Source organism: Macaca fascicularis, chromosome 14 (genome assembly GCF_037993035.2).
Source record: "Macaca fascicularis isolate 582-1 chromosome 14, T2T-MFA8v1.1".
Classification (NCBI taxonomy): Eukaryota; Metazoa; Chordata; class Mammalia; order Primates; family Cercopithecidae; genus Macaca; species Macaca fascicularis.
In genome coordinates, this window is record NC_088388.1 from 14981873 (window position 1) to 15002610 (window position 20738).

Here is a 20738-nt window from a genome sequence, read left to right on the forward strand (position 1 = left end):
CTAATGGTTTTCTTTGAATTTTATAGATATTAGGGGGTCTTTGTTTTTCAGACTGGTCTCAAACTCCTGGTTATAGTTTTATAACCTTCTGTGCCAAACTCTGACACCTCAAAATAGCAGAGACAAATATAAAACTCAGACAAAAATGTATGTGAACAATTCCGAAGACATTTCCATTTTTATTTTACAATAATTTTAATGCTAGCTTGTTAAAGATTTACTTCAGTAACATGAACGTGAAAAATACTTTGGATTTATTTACCTAATCTATGAGTGCTCTTTTATGTATAAGCCAATTTGGTAGTTACAAGACATAATGTAATACATGTGGATACACATAAACACATCTAGACATACATACACACAATCGTCCAATAGGTTTTACCTTGGAACTCTAGTTATAGCAATACAAGCTCACCAGTCTGCAAACATGTTTACATGGCTGATCTTTCTTAGCCTTGATAGGTAAACCAGTGAAGGCTGTGAACCAGAATTTTTGGTAAAGCAGTTTCCGTGGCAGTTAATTTTTTTTTTTTTTTTTTTTTTTTTTTTTTTTTTTTTTTTTTTTGAGACGGAGTCTCGCTCTGTCGCCCAGGCTGGAGTGCAGTGGCCAGATCTCAGCTCACTGCAAGCTCCGCCTCCCGGGTTTACGCCATTCTCCTGCCTCAGCCTCCCGAGTAGCTGGGACTACAGGCACCCACCATCTCGCCCGGCTAGTTTTTTGTATTTTTTAGTGGAGACGGGGTTTCACCATGTTAGCCAGGATGGTCTCGATCTCCTGACCTCGTGATCCACCCATCTCGGTCTCCCAAAGTGCTGGGATTACAGGCTTGAGCCACCGCGCCCGGCCCGGCAGTTTAATTTTTAAAGGCAAACCTCCCCAGACTCCAGAGAACACTGGGGTCAAACAGCACCACAGGAGAACATCATATACTAACCTAGACCAACAGCAGTACAAAAGCCTGGATACATGGAATTCCAACCCACTTACCATTCAACAGCAAATAGCAGATTCCAAACCGTACTGAGTCAAACAGTATTACAAAAAATTATCATTTTATCAAATTCTAATTTCCCATTACTATATCAGACACATGCAAACTGTCACTAAAACACAATCCAACTGCTGCAGGATCAAACCTGCCTTAAAAGTGTACAAACTGAAAGTGGTGGGGTGCTTCCTCTCTCCATTGATTGGGCTCAATCAACCTGCAAATGAAAATTCCTTCAGAATTTCTCAAATGGCGAGGAACTGATCCCACTGTCTGGTAACCACAAAAGACACTTGCTTCCCTGGACACACACACAATGACAAGCCTCTAAGAGTGTCTATACTGAAACAGTCACGGTACTTCCCTGTCTTCATCAATTGGGCTTGTTCAACCTGCAAGTGGAAATTCCTTTAAAAGTTTCCCAATTTGAGAGGAGTAAATCCTTCTTTCTGGGCCCACAAAGGATATTCACCTATCTGGATCCAGATATCAAATTTCAAAGACAATTCTTCCAAGGCAATCAGGAACATGTACGGGGTCAGTTGCGGCTGTCCCCAGAGAGAGGGAACTCATCTCTAGCCAAAATTGGATAAGCAGCTGCTTAGGAGGGCTTTGAGACTCCTGGTCCATGGTAGCCAAGCCAAATTGTTCTTGGTCGAGGAACTAAAATCTATTACTGAAACACGAGTGGGGTGGTCTAGGTCTGGCAGCTCACCGCACACAAAACCAATCAATATAACCAATTATTGCCAAGAAAGAAGGCTGAATTGGATGCTGTAGCAGAGGGGATGGGAGTTCTCTCTCAAATCCATCTCTCTGACCAATGAAAATTATGAGTTTACATAGCAGGAAAGAAATGTAACAATCTGCAGAAAAACAGGAACTCAGGAGACCTAAGGAAGCCATGATGATTTATGAGAAGCCTGGTGTCCCATTGTCTGGATGGGATCATCTGGGGGGTTTCAGTTCTTTGATACTATTTGAGGGACCTAGGGGTCCTTTACTAAGGATGAAATTCATACAAAACAAATGGAAGTTTCAAGCTTTAAGATCAGAAGGGTCATTTTCTATGTTTATACAAAAAAACACTATCCATGGGACTACAGGGTAGGTATCAATTCCAGTTCCAGTGCTAGCTCCAATCTGTATCAAGTCTGCCTAGGCTTCTGACAAACTCTGTCTCAGGACCTTGGCCAGAAGAATAGCTTCCTTTCCCATCAGCAGGCTTCTCTCCCATCTGTAAGGCTGCTGAGTTTGTCAGTTTCTTAGACCACTTCAGTTCCAGAGAAGACTCCTTTGCACCAGCCTTTTGGTCCAGCTCTGGAGTCTCTCTAGATCTCAGCCCATGCTTATGGGGTGTAGTGGGATAAGGCTGGAACTGGACCCCTGTGCCTTTCTCTCAGAAACACATGCTATCTGACACAGTGGTTACTCTGCAGGACTCCAGCAAGGGATTCCCCAAGCCCACTCCTTGTCCGTCTGTGGATCAAAAGTGAAAGGTTTGGCCTTACATGTCTCTGAGTCTGGGCTCTCTGGGCCTAGCTCAGTTCTGGTATCAGTCCCATCATACTCAGTATTAGTCATAAGTGACTTCCCAAAACATACATGGTAGATTGGATTCTGGTAGGAACATGGGCTGTCTGAATGGAAGCAATGAATTCTGGTTTCATGGGTGCTGAGTTTATGCTTAGCATTGGGCTTTTCAGGCTGAGAGACCTCTGATTATAGGTCTCTCCACATGACTAGGCTTGAATGTTCTTCCAACCTTTGGGACTCTGTAGGTCCTTCTTGGGGTATTGGTGGTCACCTAGGAGAGCTATTTGGGCATGGCCCCACTTTCAGAAAGAGTCCCAAATTTGAGATTCTAGTGTTATCACCCAATAGTACCGAAACTTAGGCAGAATAAAGAGAACACATGCACCATAAATTACACACTGCCAAGAGTCCACTCTGAATTTATGCTTTACAATTCCTGTACTGATCTTGTGAGTAGAAAAATAGTATTGCATGACATTTTTGTTGTTATAAACACACATTTATAAAATATAAACATTTTAAAGTTATTATATTATCAATGTTTCGGTCTATGTTTATTTGTTGGTATACTTCATACTACAAAGCGTGGCAATAAGCTGGCCATTTCTGAACCCCTGTGGAGCCCTGAAATTTGCTCATGGCAGGGAATGGGAACTGCAAGGCTGAGTGTCTGTGTGAGCCTGGTGGAGCCCCACCCTCTGTGTACTCTCACAATGTGTCAAGGGTCTCTGCGATGCTTCTTTCATATCAATGTCTTTCATTAATCTTTAGCAATGTAAAACAAGGATGCAGCAGCCATCTTAGGAAGATATCTGATAGCTGTTGGCACCTATCTATAAAATCTGACGACTTCCTAGGAATTCTGAGGATACTTGCCTTTGCAAGATCTTTTGGAGGATTTTGGAGAGACCTAAGGCTCAAAGAAATCATTCTATCCCAATCTAAGTTACAATAAATTCTTTCAAAGTTACCTTGAAGCAGTGACTAGATCCTTGTACATCTCTTCTGTGTGGTAGTACATTCCTGATTTCTGTTCACCAGTAAACTCACCAAGAGACTCTCATACTCTCAAATCTTGGGGAAATTGTTTTTACACCAGAAATCTTTCTAGGGAAACACTTTTCTTTACTGGTTTCTGAGATGACAGGAAGACACTGGAACCTGGGGTTCCCCTGAAACACTTGCTCTATCTTAGAATTCCTAATGAAGTTCCTTCTGATGGTTCAAAGAAGCACCCTAATGCTAAATTCAGGAGCTTTGGTGATTGAGCAGATTCTTCACATCTGGACACTCAGGGAGGGGTTGTTCATCCAGTCAGAGGACCTTGAACTGACGGTGGCTTTAGATGTGGTTGCACCTCTATGTAGCAAAAGAAAGCTGTTTTAACTGACTGGTGGCTGGTGGGAAGGCATAGAAGAGTCAAGTACACACAAGTTCTTTGGGGTCAAAAAGCCTGATAGCACCAATTTAAATGGATCCCAGAAACAGATAAGGGTCTCTGGAGTTTGATATAAAAGACAATCTGCCTCTGTAGAAAAACCTGATCACGAAGTGGCATCCTGAAGCTTTTACAGAGGAAGAAAGTGGATGTTTAGGGACTTCCTGGAGAGAACAAGTCATGCCAAACTGTTCTGGGTTGGTGATGAGGTTTCCATGCCTCCAGAGGTGGTATATGGTTTTAGCTAGATCAGGGAATTGGGAAAGTGTGGGATCCACAGGACATGTTTTCTTGGTTTGGGGTATCCTAGAACATTTTAAAGCTCTCTGATGCCTTCTAGTTATCTTAAACTTTAAAGAAGAGAAAGACAGAAATTTTGGATGTACTAGGAAATGAAAGGGGACTCTCTCTGTTGCTCCTAAATATTTTCTTCCTGATTCTTTCATCTCCTGTTCCCCATTTTTCTACCCCAAATTCAGCTTACATTATTTGCTTAGTTCCTGCTAGTGCATTCTCTAAATCTATGTCCTAACACTGTGGTTAAGAAAGACACCCGAAGCCTTCTTCCTTCATCCTTTGTGATCAAAAAGTTGATCTGAGCACCTGCCTAACTTGTTGAAAGAGAGGAAAATCAGATAGGAGGTTCATTAGTGATTGTCTAGTCTCAGGAAACTAAGTCCTGGAAAGTGGACACACGATTGCATGTGCAAAACTGAGATCACAACCCAAACGTTCTGAATCCCAAGTCATTGTTCTTTGTTTTGTAAAATTCTGGTTTTCACTTTGTGATGAATTTTGCAGATTGTGCCTCCACATATCTCATCATGAGTCTCTTCCTCTTGAGACTTTAGTTGAATTAGTTTACAAAAAGTATTTGATCTGGAAACTTGTCTCTCCCTCTAGCCTGGTACTGGCTTGAATATCTTGAACAACAAGTAATATTATCTTAAGGGAAAATTTGATTAATCCATCTTCAAATATGTATTTTTATTTTTTCTAGGCCAACATATTATTTCTCTTATACTTATCATCAGAAAGTCTGGAAGTTCAGTAACGATCAGAAATCTGAAATACAAGTCATACTTCATGGAGAAAGACGCCAATAATATTTTTCCTCTATTGTTTTTATCTGTTTTTTTGTAGAACCGCTTTATTGAGGTATGACTGACATACAAAAAGCTGTATGTGTTTAGTATGTAAATCCTGATGAACATAGAGATGAATACATACAATATACAGATGAATACATACCCATCACTACAACCTATAACGTAAACATATTCATCACCACCAAATTTTTGTCTGCTCTATTATTATTGTGGGTATATATGTGTGTTTGATAAGATCATTTAATATCAGATCTGCCATCTTTCTTTCCAAATTAGTAGGAAAACCATCTCTGATGCAGCTGAGGCACTTTGAAAATCATTACATAGAAATCTGATTGGATGCCATAAAACTGGACATCAGCAAAATGTCAGAATGGGATTTTCTATCACTTATCCTCACACAGAAACATCAATTTAAACAACTATCTATGCACAAAAATACCTTCATGAGAATTTAGGAAACCAGGTAAAGGATTACAGAATCTGTGTGTAACAGAGAAATAACAAAAGATGAATTGAAGAGCATAGGAAGAACAATTTTACATTACCTGTGTCACCCCTCCCACAACACCAGGCAGCAGAGCACAGAGAGAGGCACTCTTTGTGTGGAAGAAGAAAAGGGAAGTGGGCACTGAACTTTGCCTTGGACCCCAACACAGAGCCTGATTCAGTGAAATCCAGTAATAGGTATGTTCCTGTGGCCCCAATCTCCAGGCTGGTACCTGCAGACTGAGCCAGACCAGATCCCACAGCTCAGGCTCCAGGCTTGCCTGGTGGACTTGGTTTCTGGGTATATCCTAATGCCAGGTCTACCCCAGTGCCTTAGGTGTCACACTGTCTCTGGGATTAGTCCAGGCCAAGTGACTCCAGGCTCCAGACTACTCCCAGGACCAAGCCGGCCTTCACAACTCCAGGTTTCAGCCCAGTCCAGGACCAGGCTGGCCCCAGTAACTCTAGTCACCAGGCCAATGTCCATATATTCAACATCCAGGCTGGCCCCTGTGGATACAGGCTCTAGGACTGCCTAGTGCCAGGTTAGCCCCTGTGTTCACAGACTCCAAGTCCACCCTAGGACTATACTGGCTCACAGCAATCCAGGATTCAGGCCCAACCCAGTTCCAGGATGGCAGCTATAGCCCTAGTCCTTAGCCAGGTATCTGGCAAGAATCTGCAGACTCAGGCCCCAGGCCTGCCTAGGGCTATGCTTGTTTTTGCCACCCCACTCTCCAGGCCAGTTCCTATGGTCTCATGCTCCAGTAAACCCAGGGTCCAGATCCATCACAGCTGACTCCAGTATTGGGATGGTTCCTACAGACCCAGTATCTAGGACTGCCTCTGTGGACCTAGGTTTCAGTCTAGTTCCTACATCCCTAGTGCCCAGGCCAGGCTTTGTGGCCCTAGTGCCCATGCCGGCTTCTGAAGACCTTAGTTCTAGGCCAGATCTCACACACCCAGCCTCCAGGCCATTCCACAGGTTTTGGCTAGCCCCTGTGGCTACAGGCACCAGTCTAGCACCTATGGTCTCAGGCTCTAAACTGGACCCATCCCACCCCAGCCCTAAGCCAGCTTCAGGTTGCAGGCTGATTTTTGTGACCCAGGATCCAATAAACTCAGGGCTCAGCTGTGCTCTAGCAGACCCAGGGTACAGGCCGAATTCACCTGACCATGATGCCAGGCTGGCCATCATGGACCAAGACTCTATGACCATCTCTGAAGACTCAGGCTCCGGGTCAGCCCCCATCTACCAACATCCCAGGCCCATTTTCCCAGATTCAGGCTACAATCCGGCACCAGTACCAGGACAGTCCCCATGGACTCAGTTTTCAGGCTCTTCCCAGCAGACTCAGACACTAGGCTCATTCTAAAACCTGGCCAGCCCCTGCAGACACAGGCTCAAGGCCCACCTGAGAGCCATGTTAGCCCCTGTGGAGCCAGGATTCAGTCCAGCACCTATTGGTACAGGCTCTTTGCAGCCCTTATAGACATAAACTTCGTGTTCATCCCCACATATCCAATGAAAAGATCCACTCCAGTGGATCCAGGCTTCAGGCCCAACTGTACAGACCCAGGAACCAGGCCACCTGCTGACACAGGCACAAAGCCAGCCTGCCTGAGGACTTCCACCAAAAGTTTACCTACAGACCACAATAGACACCCTACCAAAAGTTGCTGGATGACTGGGAAAGGGTTTTTGCAGAAAAAGCCAGTATGCAAGGACTAGAATAAGTTTCTTGTTTTTCAAATGTGCAGACATGAAGGCACTGCCTAAAAATCAAGATCAAGAACAATCAGGGAAAAATGATACTACCAAAGGGAAAAAAAATCTTAACCAATAGCTCACCCTGAAGAAATAAGGTTTATAAACTGTCTGTCAATGAATTTAAAATAATTGTCTTTAAAATGTCGGTGAGCTACAAGAGAACACAGATAGATGACTAAAAAGAATCAGAAAAATAATACATGAACATAACTTAGAAGGAAATTATTGTGAAGCCTGAAGTATTGTATGTAGTCTACATAAATAGAAGAGTAAGCCTAGAGGGAGTAAAATCAGGAGGCACAGCTGGGCTTAGATCATTTAGTAGGTAGGTGCAATTGAACGAGCTGAGGTTTTAGGAATAGTGAATTCCTTTTTATCTTGGTGCTCTCCCATCAGTTCATGTTTTCAAATATTTATTGCCCAAATGTATCTCCACAGCACTGAACTCTCATCTAAGCTCCAGATATTAATATTGTGTTGTGTCTTTGACATCCACTCTTGGATATGTCAGAGGCATTTCACTCTTAATGCCTTTAAAACCAGAGTCATAAAATTTAATCATGCCCCTCTTCCTGTGTTCCTGAATCTGACAATGGTGTCATTACCCATTTGACTACCCAAGCTAGTATCCTGTGGATACTCCTCAGCTTCTTTATCTCTTATATATTGTGTTTTTAAAAAACTATGAAATATATTCTACATGCAAAAGCAGTTTATGACACCCTATATTTCATATAATAAACATCCGTGTATCTCCTTCCTAACTTAAGAAATCGCACACTACAAATTATTAGAGGCATACAGAGTGTTTCTCCTTCATCTTATCTCCCTTTCTCATTCTCATGGACAACCGCTAAGTCTGAATTTGTTTTAAAATTATTAGTGTCTTACACTTATTTAGTGACATATACATATGTAGTAAAAGTATAAAGAGTACACTGTTTCATTTTGCTTGTTTTGATTTTACATAAACACATCCAGCTGAATGTGTTCTGTGATTTGTACTACTTTTTTGAGGTTCATTCTAGTAGATGAAATTCTCCATCCACTTTTACAGTTAGAGAGAATTCACTGAAGAAATCAAATGCTTATGCACATTTCAGGGTTTTTCTACTAAAAACTGGACAGTTTTGCTATGAATATATTATAATAGATACTGGCATATTATTTTAAAAAATTGTTGTACCACCTTGCATTTCCACCAGTGAGAAATGAGAGTTCTCATTATACTACGTCTTCATCAAAGCTGGGTATTATCCATATCTTAATATTTGTCAATCGTGTGGGTGACAAAGGGCATCTTATAGAGGGTTTCAATAGTAGTTTCCTAATTACTCATGGGATTGAACACTTTTTCATGCTTCAGGCTCTAAAATCATTGTTTATGCCTTTTGCTCATTTTTCTTTTTCTTTCTTTCTTTTTTTTTTTTTTGTGATGGAGTCTCCTATGTCACCCACAATACAGTGGCATGATGTCGGCTCACGGCAACCTTGATCTCCCAGGTTCAAGCAATTCTCCTACCTCAGCCTCCTGAGTAACTAAGACTACAGGCACACATCACCACACCTGGCTAATTTTTGTATTTTTTTTTAGTAGAGACAGGGTTTCACCATATTGGACAGGCTGGTCTGGAACTTCTGACCTCCTGATTCGCCAGCCTCTGCCACCCAAAGTGTTTTGTTCATTTTTCTACTGAACTGTTATTCTTTTTAGTATTGATTCTACAAGTATTTTAATATTGTAGACATAAATTCCTTATTCATCACATGTATTAAACATGTATTCTAAGTTTCTTCTTGATTTTTCATTCTCTGTTGTCATACAGAACAGGAGACATTAATTTTCATATTGTCAAGTTTATTAACCTTTTTCTGTCATTAGAACATCTTTCATAGGATATATTTTTTTTTTCTAAAAATTGTAAAGGTTTGCTCTTACCATTCAAGTTCATAATCTGGAATAATTTTTTGTATATAGCTTGAAGTAGGTATCACTTTTTATTTTTTGCATATGGATAATGAACTGTTCCAGCGATGCTGACTGAATTGTTCATTTTTTCTCCACTGATCTGTACTGCCAGTTTTGCCACATAAGATTGTTATGGGTTGAACTGTGTCCCCTCATAATTCATGTTACAGTCCTAAACCCTAGTACCTCAAAATGTGACCTTATTTGGACATACAGTTCTTGTTGATATACTTAGTTAAAGTTAGTAGTAGTATAGGCCCCTAATCCAATATTCCTGATATCCTTAGATAAACTTAGGAGTTTATAGATTTCTGTTTTCTGTAACTAGTAACTTCAAGTATTCTGTTTTTATCGAAGCAGCACAGGAAAGGTCATGAGATGCCTGAGCAGGCCTGGACTGCAGCTATCTAGGCGCCATAGTGAAGGTTATGAGATAAGCCCTTGTAAGGCACTAGAGTAAGCCTAGATAACAGCCATCTGGGCCCCATAACAAGAGTCACATGTAATCCTGAATTATGCACCTGTCACAATATGATTGACTGCCTTTCTTCTGCCTCTGTATCCTTGCTTTCATGCCACTACACTTCACACTGCTGTAAGCTTGTTTCAAGGTAGCCCATCTTAGAACTGTGTATAAAAGTCAGGTGCTGTCTTTGTTCTGGGACCAGTGTTTGGCTGTTAATCTTGTGGGTTTGAATGCACTCAATAAAATCCTCCTGTTTTACCCTGTTGAAAGGGAACAGGAAAACAACTACCCAAAATGAGTAGATGTAACAATGTCTGAGGTTCATACAGGACTAGGAATAGTTTCAGTTCCCAAAATCAGACTAGAAAACTTCATAATTCATGAAGTGTCAGGGAGAGTACTCAGAAATTATAGCTTCCATAGTGGGACAAAATTAGCCCTAATTCTAGTCTCACCTAACAAATAAATGCAAGCTTTGAAAGTATAAAATTGTTTCCATGTAAAATAACATCGGACTAGAAGAAAGCTCAAGAATAAGCAGATACCTTGAAGGATTCCAGGCCAGTGTCTCAAGGAAGGGCAGCAAGGCAAAGCTAGTTGGACTTCAAGATTTAAGGAGACAAAGCTGAAAGACCAAGGTACAAGAGATCACAGGCAACAGACCTGGCGGGAGACCTGCAGAGAGCAAGAACTCAGGATATATGGGGAAGGTTCCCCTAAAGTATTCAACTGTGTACTGATCAAAGTAGTGGCTGAGAAAACTTCCCAAGGCCAGGAAACAACCACCCTAAAACTATTATATTGTAACTATCCTCCAACCCTCTCCCTGTATTCCTTTTAAGGATCCCTGTTTCCTCATTTCTAAATTAAGGAGTTTGGCTCAGATCAAACTTTCATTGTTCCTGTGAATTGGTTCCTCTGAGCTTTTTAAAAAGGACTCCAGATCCCACCCTCACAGACTCTGATTCAGTATGTCGGGGTGTGGCTGTGGAATCTGCACTTTTATCTGCCTCGCCCTACAACCCCCACCTCAAATGCGCACCACGTTGTTTAAACAACTGTCTATGTCACCCCAGCATGACCTAAATTCTTTCCTAATGCCCCAGAACCTACGAAGGTAACCTGTGTTTGCAGCTCTGCTTGCTTACAGAAACAAAAACTGGATGTCAGCAACCACCGCGCTACAAGATGGGAAACGAGCTCAGCAGTGCTACCCTAACCTGAATCCTTGCTAATTACCATACCTAAATCTCTGCCCCCTGGGGAAAAAGGCACCTTGCTAGGCACATGTAATGCTGAGGGGCAACAGAAAGTATGAGACTGCCACAGTCAACTCTTCCTGGAAAGCCCCACCTCTTTCCAGGAACCCTTGCCCTCAGTCTCCACCTACAAGCCCTAAAAGACCTTTAAAAAGCACCACCTCACTACACCCCACACATCTTGAGCAGGAACTTCCCTTCTCCATTCCTTGATCAGTGAAGACAGTTTCTGTTCTGCTTAATTGAACCTGGTCTCATGCTAAGTATGTGAAGGCACCGGGCAGGGAAAGGACCCACCAGTGTCCAGCGACTCTCTTGAGATTCAGGAACACCCAATCTCCAAGTATCTTTTCAGGAGTAAAACTCTTGGCCTTTGACGCTGAGGGGCGGGAAGGGAATTACCACAACGGGCGCGGGACCCAGCTCTCCATCCAAAACCTCCTTGACTTGGGGCTGAGGTCCTTCTGCATACTGGCTTTGCCAGCCATCCCCCTGAGAACTCCAGGTCCAACCCAGGACCAGAAAAAACACTCACAGAACCAGAGTCTGCCCACACAGTGCACGTGGCGGTGCCTGCAGCTCTTGTCGCTCTCAGCTGAACTTTTCTCGCCTGGAAGATCAAGTCCCTGAGCGGGAGGATCCTGGGAATTGACCTTCTCGCTGGCCAATAGACAAAGAGTCTCTGGAGGCTGTTTTCTCTCATTTGATGAAAATGACTCATCTCTCATCCACTTTGAAAGCCAATTAACATCTCTGGAGACAGTGATTGCAGGGATGCTAAGGGGTAAGAGCGCACACCTGCGCCTTGCTCAGGTGGGTCCGAAGGCCGTGTGGAGTCTGCGCACCACCCGCCCACCCTCCCTATTTGTCCGGATGGTCCATCCGGGTCCTAGCGACTCCCGGCGACCCCCCTCCCGCCCCCCGCTCCCCCCCGCCCACACGCACCACTTAGTCCATGGCCAGCTCCCGCGTCCCAGGATAAACTAAGCAATCACTGCCCTGCTGCTTTCGGGTCGTCAGCGTCCCCTGTCTCCGAGTGGAGGCCAAGGAGGAACTGCGCACCGATGTGGGGGTGGGAGGCGCCTGGCGGTTTCGCGCTTTGCCCGCCTTTTGATTGCGCAGGAGTAGCGCGCTGGCGGGAGCCGCAGGGCAAATAGCCCGCCCGGGTGCTTTGGTGTGTGGCACTTGCTGCCATTCTGCCGCTGTAGGGTGAGCGGCCGTGGCAGGACGAGCATCCAGGCGGCATCCGGCGGCAGCCGCAGAGACAGCTCCACCCTGAGGACGCAGAAGCCCAGCCTCCAGCCCGACTGCCAGTCCCAGAGCCGGCTGCACCCCCGTCAGCGGGAGCTCTAGAGGGAGTCGGCCTGCTCCACAAATGATCCAACTTCGCGGAGGGCCTCGCGAACACAGACAACGCCAACCTGGACAAGAAAGCGGCCAGCACTGCTTAGGCGGCTTCCCACGACGCGCTTTGCTGAGTGCGGAAGTTTACCCTTCAGATGAAGATGCCAGAGTTGGGCATCCCCAAAGTGAGGATCAAAGAAATGCTTTGCATGGGGCTTGAGAAAACATCTTACTGTTGAAGAACAGAACATCTTACTATCTAAGAACCTGAATAGGAGATGCCTTCAGTAGTGGGTGTTTGAAAAGTTGGTCAGAGAAGGGGAGAAGATGGTTGATTAAGGGGGGATGGTGACAATAATTTTATAACTTATAGAACGACAGATATTTATGTAAAAGTTGATAGTTTGGGTGGAATAATCATGAGCATGTTTCTGAACTTAATGTAAAATATCCAGAGACCCCTAAAATCACTGCTTAAATTACTCGGGCCTTGTGGTGTTTGGAAAGAGAACACTTTGGAAGTATAATGGTAAAAATAATTTTATACAGAAAAAGAGAAGAGAAAACTTAACCACAGGTTTCTCAAATCGCTGTTATTCTTGAATCATCTGAAATCAGTACACGTGACTGGCACCAATATATATCAGAGAATAAATCATTGCACAAGGAGACTTGATTTTCTTTTCATTGCAGAATCTGGAGGAAAAAAGCTATGAAAAGCAAGAGGTGGTACAGAATGATGTTGTCAAAATTACCTGACGTCACTGAGATAATTTGCCCTGGAAAAAGGCGCTCCTTAGGGAGAAGCATCTGCACATTCCATTAGCATAAAGCACCTGGTCGGCCATATGAAGAAGTCCAGATTTTGGTTTAAATGTGAAATTTATTTTAAATGGAGGATTTGAAGCAAGGGATAAGTTATACCCTGACATATTTTTAAAAATCACTCTGGCAGCTGTGCGGGGGACAAACTCTGGGAAGACAAGAGTAGATGTGGAAGGGAGAAGGCGGCTAAGAGTCTGTCCCAGGATTGCAAAGATTTCAGAGCCCCGCCTCAGGTGGTAATGGTGGAGGTGTTAGAAATGGCTGGATTCCACATATATTTTGAAAGGCCAGCACATGGAATTTGCTTATGGATATTCTATAAATAAGAGAAAAAGAGGGCTCAGTGATGATTCCTAGGCTTTTGACTTGAGCAACTAGAAAGATGAAATCTCCATTAACTGATATGGGGAAGACTGAGGAAGGAGACGCTGTGTATGCCAGGACTGGGGTGTGTGTGTGCGCGTGTATCAGTAATACTACTTTTGACATGTTGACTTGGAGATGCTAATCCACGCCAACTAAAAAATAAGGAGGGAAGTGGGCATTCAACACATGAGGGTGAATGGCCGGGGAGCCTTAAGAAGGGGCCAGAGGCTGAATCTGGTAGAGAAGAACATAGATCAAAATAAAAGACACATGGAGGGAGAAAGATGGGGAAGCTGGGGCTTATGATAGTAACAATGTTGGCCATTAACTGAGAATTTTTTTTTTTTTTTTTTTTTTTTGAGACAGAGTCTTGCTCTATTACCCAGACTGGAGCGCAGGAGGATGATCTCTGTTCCCTGCAACCTCCACCTCCTGGGTTCAAGTGATTCTCATGCCTCAATCTCCTGAGCAGCTAGTATTACAGGTGCCTGCCACTACGCCTGGCTAATTTTTGTATTGTTAGTAGGGATGGGGCTAGGGTCGAAATCCTGACTTCAGGTGCTCTGCCCGCCTCAGCCTCCCAAAGTGCTGGGATTACAGATGTGAGCCACTATGCCAGGCCTGAGAAATTGCCGAGAACAGCTCGGACGTGGAGACCCTAACCCAGCAGCGCTAGAGGAATTAAAGACACACACAGAGAAATATAGCGTGTAGGGTGGGAAATCAGGGGTCCCACAGCCTTCAGAGCTGAGAGCCTCGAACAGAGATTTACCCACATATTTAAGGACAGCAAGCCAGTGATAAGCATTGTCTCTATAGATTATAGATTAACTAAAAGTATTCCTTATGGGAAACAAAGGAATGGGCCAAAACAAAGGGATGGGCTCTGGCTAGTTATCTGCAGCAGGAACATGTCCTTAAGGCACCGATGGCTTATGCTCTTGCTTGTGGCTTAGGAATGCCTTTAAGCAGTTTTCCGCCCTGGGTGGACCCGGTGTTCCTTGCCCTCATTCCAGTAAACCCTAAACCTTCAGCATGGGTGTCATGGCCATCACGAACATGTCACAGTGCTGCAGAGATTTTGTTTATGGCCAGTGTGGGGGCCTGTCCCCAACAAGAAACGTAATTAAAGTACAGAGAAAATTAAAAGGGAGAAGAAAGTTCATGGAGAGATTTACAGCAAATGATAAATGCAAAAGTCTGCCTTGTTTCCCAGACCCCTTGTCTCTTAAGTGCCCTGTATTTTACCTCCCAGTGAACCACTCTTGTCCCTTTGTAATGGCGCTCCAGGCAGCACTGCCACAAACCCAATTCCAGAGCTTCCCTGCCCCTTGAGCCTAGGAATAGCCATGCTTCTAATTCCTCTTTATTCGCTCATCACTGGAGTAGCAACTGAACCACACGATTGGAATAAGTAACATAATGTCATTTTTGGTAGCAATCTTCCATTTCTTCCTTATATATAAAATAGACCCTCATGGAGAAAGTAACTGCCTAGAGCTATGGGTTCAGAGAGTAGAGCTCCAGCTTTGCTTTTCTCTTTGCAGCTGTGCTCTGAGAGATTTGATGCAATCCCACTGCAGTTTGACGTGAGTGACAGAGTAGGGATGCTCAGGGAATCTGTTGAGCCACCAAGGAAGCCTCACTTCCAGCTAGTACTTATATGGGGCTGTGGAAGTTGTCTCACATTCCTGGGGACAGAGTGTTTGCCCTGAAAAGGAATATTCCCTTGGCACAAAGCATCTTGTTGGCTGGATGTTATTATAAATGTGACAAGAATACTTCTGGCCAAGTAACGGGTGGTTGGGACATTTTGTATTTCTCAAACCCATAAAGAAGGAAAGGTCTCTTACATGGTCAGGAGAGGTGGGAATGGATCAAGCACTAAGGTCAGGTCTGGTGAAGTTAGGGAATAAGGCCAGCATTTATGGAAAGTGATTTCTCCAGGAACCCCTAAAAGATGCTCCTGAACTCTAACAGTAGGCTGATGTCTGTATTTAGAGTTGCAAACAACATGTTCTGGGAATACAGAGGAAGGCACCATGGCCTCTAACTTGAGAGCATATCACAGAGAAAGATTTGTATTTGGACTTGATGAATGAGAGATGAGTAGGAGTTTGATAGAAGAGAAGAGAACCATCTGGAGGTACAATGGCAGAAGTGGCAGGAAGGGCTAAGGAGAATTGGCTTCTGGGGATGGGTTAGAGATAAGGGACTGGGCATCAAATTCTGGAGCCTGCAATGGGGTATGTAAAAGCTTAGATGGGTTGCTCTTTTTCTCTCCTCCCATGGGTTCATAGTGGGCTCACCTCACTCACTCTTGCTACCAAGCTGCCTGATTTCACAGAGAGCTGGAGTGGGGTCTCTAACCCTCCAGCAACCGCTTAGGAGCCAGCCTTGAAGCCCTGGCAGCCAATACTTTCCATATAGACCCTGTTGCCCATCCTATCTTAGGAGGACAACGCACTCATGAGGAAGGAAACATCCACCTTCAGACTCCAGAGGCTCCAAGGAGCCTCTCTCTGTCTTCAAGAAAAGAAATATTCACTGAGCTGCGGGTGCAGGTGGACATGGTTTGGGACCAATGTGTGGCTGGGTGGCTTCACTTCCATCCTCATACAGTGATACTGAGAGATGAATGGGGTAGGGCGATCAAGATTCAGTTCAACCTCTACTTCCAGTCGGGGGTGCTTGGTAGTTGACTCATTTTGATCCGTTTGATATTCGCAGCCACCCGCTGGGGTAGGTGTGATTGTTGCTCCTATTTCACAGATTAGGACAGGATAGTTTGCTAGAGGTCAGAGGACTAGTTTGGGGAGGGAATGGTTGTCAGTTAGGGTTTTAACCTTAGAGTCTCACGTTTTCTTAGGATGTTGCAGAGAGACGTTGGGTGAATTCCTTTTCCTCTTGGGGGGGGTGGTCTTCATTCCCTACTTGTAAGCTAAAGAGTTCTGCCAGTGTGTGATTCTCTGTACTTTAACATTCAAAGGTATCACTTGGATAGGTTTTTAAAAATGGGGATTCTGGGTACCCCCAATATATTTAAGTTCTCCAGGGTGGGGTTGAGATTCAGCTTCGCTGAGCTCCATCTGTAGAGATTCTGTTTTGATACCGTTGGTTGGACTGTGGCTCGGTAATTTACATTTCTCAGAAGTGAGGCCAGTAGGCTGGTCAACCGCCCTGCCTGCCTCTCTGTGACCCCTTCCGGGCGTCCGCGCTGCTTCTGTACTTGCATCTTGTGGAAATGAGATTGGCGCAGGCAGCCCCCTTTTAGCACCGCCCCGGGCACGGGAGCCAAGCCCTTAAAAACCGTGCCCAGCCCTAGGTTTGCAGGTACTCAGGGCAGGGGAAGGCGCTTTTATGCGTTTGGTATATTCCCGAGTCCGGCCAGCAGATGGCGAGAGAAAACCAGCCTACCAGAATAGCAAGGGGCAAGGAGGCGAGGAAGAAAAGCGGCGAGTGAAGATTGACGTTCATTAAAACCAATGGTAGCTTCCGTTCTCCGACTCCCAGGCTCACCTTAATGGTTGACATCCATTAAGGCCAATGGTAGCTTCAGTTCTCAGACTCTCAAGCTTCCCATTCTCTTAGGAGGCTGCGTTTATGGCGCTAAATGGAGGGATGGGCGTAGGGACATGTGCTGGAGCATGTGCTCGCTAAGATACACCTGTTAGTCCAAGGTTGCTGCTGCTCGTAGTGGCTCAACGCTCTTTGACAATTAACTTTCCTCTCAGTTTACTAAGGCTGCCTCACCTGTCTCTAGGCAAACCTACTCCCCATCACGCTGGGTTTTTGGAGTTTTTAAAAGCGTCGCGGGGTAAAGCCAGCATTGCACTTTTCGTTTTCTTAGCAGATAAGTGTTTCTGGCGCTAACAGCGGGGAGCTGCCAGGCAGGAGTAAGGGAGAAGAGACAATAGGGTGAGAGATAACAGGTGTGAAGCATCTCTCAATGCCAGGCATTGGGCTTTGCACCTTTTATAGGTTTCTCTCAGTTATCTTTTTATTTAATTCATTTTCTGTTTCACAGATTATGAAACCTCAACTAAGTTGCCCAAGGACAGCCCTTGAGTAATTTTAACTTCTGTCAGACGCCAAAGCCTAAGGACTTGTGTTTTACAGAGGCTGCGTGAAATCTACCCTTGCCTATCAGGAGCTCACTGCCATAGGCAAGAGTAATCTATGAGCTTTAATTTTACATACCTAAGTTTTAACGATTTGAGCATCAACTATATACATATCTCTATAGATATATAGATATATATATAGTATTGTAAATAACATTAAATAATTAAATAGCAGGGGCACTTAATTTCTTATTTTTTAGATGAAGATGAATCTAAATGATGGTTCAAGTATGTTCTTTGTTCACCCTAGTGGATCATTTTGGGTGCTTCCTCAGACCGGAACCCTAACCCCCGGTATGTGCTTGACTCTCTTCCTTCGTTCTCCAGCGCTCTGTCAAATGCCATGCTTTTAGGGAGGCCTGTTCTGACCCCTTCCTGTTTCCTCTCCCTTTTATCTGCTCTATCTGAAGTCTCTTTTCCTGTTTATTTGTTCTTTCTTCCTCCATCATCTTCTGTTCCTGTATCATGTGTTGTTTTTCATATACTACATCTCAGTATGTAGCAAATACGTTTACTGGTTTTTTTTTTTTTTTTCAATTTTTTGTTTAGTTTCTGTCTCCCTGCTCCAGAATGTAAGCTTCAAGAGGTGCAGTGAAGAGTTCTTAACACCCCTCACTGACTGAGAAACGGTTGGGGATGGAGGGAGAGAGCTTTGCCCAGCACGTCCTGAAATCCCCTGAGGTGTGGTTGGGAGTGGAGGGATCAGGAAATGTCCATTCATTTTATGAACTTGAAGTTGGGTTAAACACTATTATCTTCTGTGACGTTTGTTGTTAATCTCAACCTGAAACCCTCATTACTAGTCATCCACTTCTTACTAACTTTGTGACCTTGAATGAAGGGTCAGGGTTCCCTTCTTTCTCTGCACCTCAGTTTCCTTATGTATTAAAAGGAAAAACTTAAATTTGGTGACCCTAAAATGTGGGGTCATAGGGCATCCGTCAGTTCCCTGAGGGTAAAAGAAAAATATTTGTGGATTTATAAAACTTCAGAAGTTATATTCTTGTGAGGGTCAAAGAAAGGTATTTGTGTATTTGAGAGTCTTCAGCTATCATATTAGTAGCATAATTACATGCAGAAAATATTGGAGAAATAATTTTAACTAATCAAATAGGAACAGAGATCTCAGATAGGAGCAGATAAAAAGGAGACGAAACAATGGTGAGCCAAAAAAATCGGACAAATTTTATGTAGAGAGTTAACTCTGAATGGACAATGATAGACTCTCCAGGAATGTGTAATAAAAGTTTTAAAGAAGAATTCTTTAAATAGAAGCGACACACTACAAGGAAAATTTTATGACATCTGAAACTAAAACACCCAGGGATTGGGCTCAGGGGGATGAGGGGTAGAGAAATAAAAGCATTTGTCTCATTTAGCACACTAAGTGTGTGGTTGGGAGGAGGCAGCAAAACAGCGAAATGAATCTATTGGAAGATGTCATCTTATTGAGGTACAGGAGAAAATGCTGGTGCTTTGTTTTATGTAGTAGTAAAGAAATTTGTGTTCAATTATGAGCAATAGAAACAAATACTAGTGATTGAATAAAAAGTAAATAAGGGAATACGATGGATAAGTCAGTAAATAAGAGAACTTGGTGGATAAGTGAATTAATAAGAGTCCACAGTGGAGGCAATTTCCCCAGTTATAAAACATTATCTTTTGAATATACACAGGATATACTTTTCAAAAGAAAAAAATGTATATAGGGGAAACAATTTTCACTCATTCTCTGGACACTCAGTACTTTTCCAGAGATAATTTATTGCTATATAAGCATAATAATTCCTTTTCAATATATTTTCCCAGCAACTAAGAAGTTCAGTGTTTGTAATTCTAATAAAAAGAGTGCTGATCTGGGCTGAAATGAAAAGTTTTACCTTAGATATATGTCTCATAAGTAGCTTTGATGAACTCAGGGAATATCCTTAAAAAGCGATTATCAAGACTCTACAACACATGAGTTTGAAGGCACAGGGAGATTAAGATGTAGAATACATTAGGTGAGATCTGGGGCCAAAGAATAGCAGGAGGCTGTGTGTGTGTGTGTGTGTGTGTGTGTGTGTGTGTTGGTTGGTTGGGGCAGATGGGAGCCTTTGGAGATTGCCTGTAGGCTGCCAGTGTGGTGCTATGATCTCTAAGCCCTGGTAGGTCCTTGCGAAGAGACATGGTTCTGAAAGGTTGGCACAGGTATAGGTTTTTTAATATTTTTGTTATCCATAGGGGTGACCCTGAACACCATTACAAAAATTTAAAAATTTCACCCCTGGGCACACAGGTTACCCTTCTCGTGGTGGCATGGCAAGGCTTGATTTCCAAGAGTTTCTTTTGGACTGTCCCCAATTTTTCCCTTTAAAAATAGGAGGTCCTTCACATTGACAAAGGAAGGAGGAAATTATCCCTTCTAACCTACTTTCTCATCTTCATTCCAAGATCTCTAGAAAGGCACAGCACGTTTGGTTTTTGAAATCTGTGGAATTTTAGTGCTGTCCATTCTCCCAAGTGGATGCCTTTAGTGAAGGTAAAAGGAAAGACTGTTTGCTGTGTCAAGGGAAGATTCATATGCACATCCCAAGACTCAGATGTTATTTCAGAGGAGCTGGTGTCCATAGTAAAGTAGAATTGCCCCAGGTTCATCTGCCTACAGGGGTAACCGTTTGAGGCAAATATGAGGGAACTGGCAGAATAGGAGGGGTGGAATCTTCCTGGGAGAAAGTAAAAAGAATTTTAGGTGGAGAGGGGATCAAGGTGTGAACCAAACACATGTCTTTTAAGTTCCTGTAGGAAATGTTGGAAAGGACTTTAGAAGAAACGATAAATATGTCATAGCAAGAAAACCATGAGAAGTCTTTGATAGAAACTGTTAAAAACAACAAAAAGAACAACAACAAACACACAAAAATAAACACCTTTAAGTTTGAAAATGACAGAAGTTAAGAAGTGGAAAGTTGCCTGGGACATGCTTTTATTGCGGCTTCTCTGATAAACCATTCCCGACTCCATCTTCTTATCTTTGCTTGTCCTAAGCAGCATGGTAGCCGCCGTGGCAC

The 20738-nt window shown here is 43.4% G+C and overlaps 1 protein-coding gene across 2 annotated transcripts in view; it reads right to left on the reverse strand.

Moving 5' to 3' along the window:
• Window positions 1-12085, reverse strand: part of LOC102145186 (glycine N-acyltransferase-like protein 1) — a 57159-nt gene extending 45074 nt beyond the window's left edge. Inside the window, exon 1 of one of the 2 annotated variants that reach the window (XM_015434187.4) lies at window positions 11975-12085. Coding sequence is in view for 1 of the 2 variants with exons in the window: in XM_015434190.3 (XP_015289676.3) it covers window positions 11565-11750 (186 nt within the window). In the remaining variant the exon portion in view is untranslated. Of the gene's footprint in view, window positions 1-11564; window positions 11862-11974 lie in introns of those variants that run through there. The other variant, XM_015434190.3, reaches the window with a different exon arrangement.
• Window positions 12086-20738: the final 8653 nt, after the last annotated feature.